Genomic DNA, 2916 nt, shown 5'->3' on the forward strand with positions numbered 1-2916 from the left:
CTCTCTCCCTGTACCTTTCTGCAGGTTGCCCTGGCTCTGGAGCTCTATGTCTCTGATGAGCAGTCACCAGCCACATCAACCTGATCAGTGTTTGATTGTTGTGTCTTGTTGCTTTTCTTTTTTTGTCTCTCCTCTATCCACTCACCCCAACCGGTCGAGGCAGAAGGCCGCCCACCAAGAGCTGGGGTCTGTCGGAGGGTTCTTCTGTTAAAGGGAGTTTTTCCTCCCCACTGTCGCCAAGTGCTTGCTCAAGGGGGATTTGTTGGGTTTTCCCTATGTAATAATATTGATAACAGTAAGGTCTAGACCTTACTTTGTAAAGTGTCCTGAGATGACTTTTGTTGTGATTTGGCGCTATACAAATAAAATTTGATTTGATTTGACTTGACTTGACTTGATTTCCACCACCAGCTGAATCTTGGGTACATGTGTATGAAATGATGCCTTTATGATAAAACAGTGTATTCATAAAATGTGGTGCAATGGTTTTTCAGTTTAGGGAATAAAGTTGTCCAACGTAACCAGACATTTAGGGAGAAAATCTTCTATTTAGGGAATCACAGTCTCTCTATTCTTGATGAAATAAAGTTGTTTACTCGGTTTAATTTTGTCTTGGAACCAGAGGAGGCTGATGTACTCAGATGTTTTGCTTAAGTAGCAAGAACATACTCTGTTACAGGTAGAAGTCATGAATTCAATGACTTTAAAAAGCACTTCTTATGCAGAATGGCTCTTTCTTGTTACTGAGTTTGAATTACTGATGCATTGATGTGAACAGCTGTTGCAGATGTTTATACTCTACATTGCTTTATACAAGTACTTCTGCATTGTACTTCAGTAAATGTACATGACTCCCCATGATGTCGCTGTTGTTATTTTGCATCCACAGTTCAGCTCCCAGGACGCTGCGCTGCCCTCCCTAGGGATGTACGTTAAGTGTCGGGAACGCGCTTGGATTTGAAAGACCAGGGAGCGGGCCGACCACGGCCCCACTGTAACTTGGCGCACTGACCACAGCACACCTCCTCTCCTGGATTTTTATGACGCACGCCTGTCAGACTGAGGAGTTTAGGCCGTTTCCGATGTGGATTTATTGCGGGAAAAGGTTCTAATCAAACCTGCATGTTTGAAAAGACCTTTAATCCATCTCTGTGCGCCCAAGGACTGGTTTACAGCAATGCGGTGAATGAAGCCGCGCGTAAAGCTACCGCCTCCAGCCTGTCAAAAATGGTTTTGTTGGGACGTTTCGCGCACGAAAATCACGAACCTTCGCACTGTAGTGTTTAGTAGCGTTTTGGCACACGTGTTTCCGGCTGAGGACGATGAGCGTTGAGCTGTTGTTCAGGAGGCTTTGACCCTCCGCTGGATGAGATGTGACCATGGTCTTTACGCACCGGCTCGCTCTGCTGCTGCTCGGCTTCAGCTTCACCCACACGGTCAGTACTTTACGTATTGTGATTACCATAGTCCAGAATGCTCCTAGAACAGTCTCACAGTGAGCTTGTAGTGACCAGATCCTACTCGATTTATTTGCATTGGGATGGTTATTAGTTTTTCTTGTAAAGTACTTCTTTAGAATTTCTGCCACATGTCCTCACGATTGAAGGTTTGATGTCGTCATAGTCTGAAATTACACACTTAAACAACGGCTGACCTTTTCAGACTCGGACCAACCTGCATCTTCCCATTTATACACACCAAAAACAAATGTCACGTCCTGGATGAATCTGAGCTGCAACTTCATCTTTAGCTGACTGTTCTTTATCGTTCAACTGTGTGAAAACATAAATTCATTTTCCTGTTGTTGCTAGTTAGTGTTTAATAATCAGGCCCGGTTCACACACTGCATTTACTGTATCTGAGGGTTAGAGAAGACGCATTCCAGCGCTGTTCCTGGATGCAACACCAGACAAGTCAAGTGGATGATTTACTCAGAGTGAGTGAGGTGACATCAACTCTCCAAAAATTCACTCAAGATTTCACTTAGAAGAAAAGTTCCTGACATACTTTGAAAGAAAGATTTCACTTAGAGGAAAAGTTCCTGACATACTTTGAAAGAACTGATGTTTCCCAGCTGTCCACAAGAAGATGTTTTACTCCCCAGATCTGAAGCGTATTTCCATACACAAGGGAAGAGTTTGTTACAGTTTTTGTGCTTGTCTGTTTTCAGTTGATTGTTTGAAATTTAGATGTTTTACTGATGTTTAGGCAGTGAACACCTTTTCAAACGTAAAGATTTTGTTCTTCCACAAGACACTTGATGCTATTTTAAAGGTTTCCCTGAATTAATGCTCTCCATTAAAGACTAAAAAGAAATCAGCAGCAAAGACACTAAAACAAAATGTTCTTGTAAATCGTCACTGAGATTTGTCCTGGCCCCTCATAAAGAAACCGTTGCCACTGTGTGTTTTGATTTTAGGTGATGAAATGAACCATTTGTTACATTTGGATCACAGATTGTGGATTCACTCATGCACCGAGGAAATATTTTGACTTTTTACATTCTTTTAAATTCAGTACATGCATTAACATGGCACATCTTACTGCGTAAAGGTTATAAAAGCTCCTCTTGACTGTGGCCATCCAGGTTTATTTCTGCTGGATGAGATATCACAGATTTCACCAAGTCATTTCACTTTGGTTCAATGAGTAGAATAGTTGTCTCCTGACCGGAGGGTTGGAGGTTCCGACCTCATTGCCTGTAGTACACATGTCAAAGTGTCCTTGGGCAAGACACTGAAACCCCCAAGTTGCCCCCGATGGTTAGAGCCATCGGTGTGAGTTGGCACCGCAGATGGCTGCCTCGGTTCTGTACCAGAAACAGATTCCTTGCGTGTAACATATTTGGCCAAAAAAGGTGATTATCAGATGCTGGCAGCTGTGTGTGTGTGTGTGTGTGTGTGTGTGTGTGTGGGT

General features: G+C 43.0%; 1 protein-coding gene across 1 annotated transcript in view; it reads left to right on the plus strand.

Annotated features, from left to right (window-relative positions):
* Positions 1-993: 993 nt before the first annotated feature.
* Positions 994-2916, plus strand: part of LOC109951054 (vasoactive intestinal polypeptide receptor 2-like) — a 26814-nt gene continuing 24891 nt past the window's right edge. Inside the window, exon 1 of the mRNA XM_020585311.1 lies at positions 994-1436. Coding sequence (XP_020440967.1) covers positions 1380-1436 — 57 coding nt within the window. The 5' untranslated portion in view covers positions 994-1379. The remainder of the gene's footprint in view (positions 1437-2916) is intronic.

Source organism: Monopterus albus, unplaced genomic scaffold (genome assembly GCF_001952655.1).
Source record: "Monopterus albus unplaced genomic scaffold, M_albus_1.0 scaffold362.1, whole genome shotgun sequence".
NCBI lineage: Eukaryota > Metazoa > Chordata > Actinopteri > Synbranchiformes > Synbranchidae > Monopterus > Monopterus albus.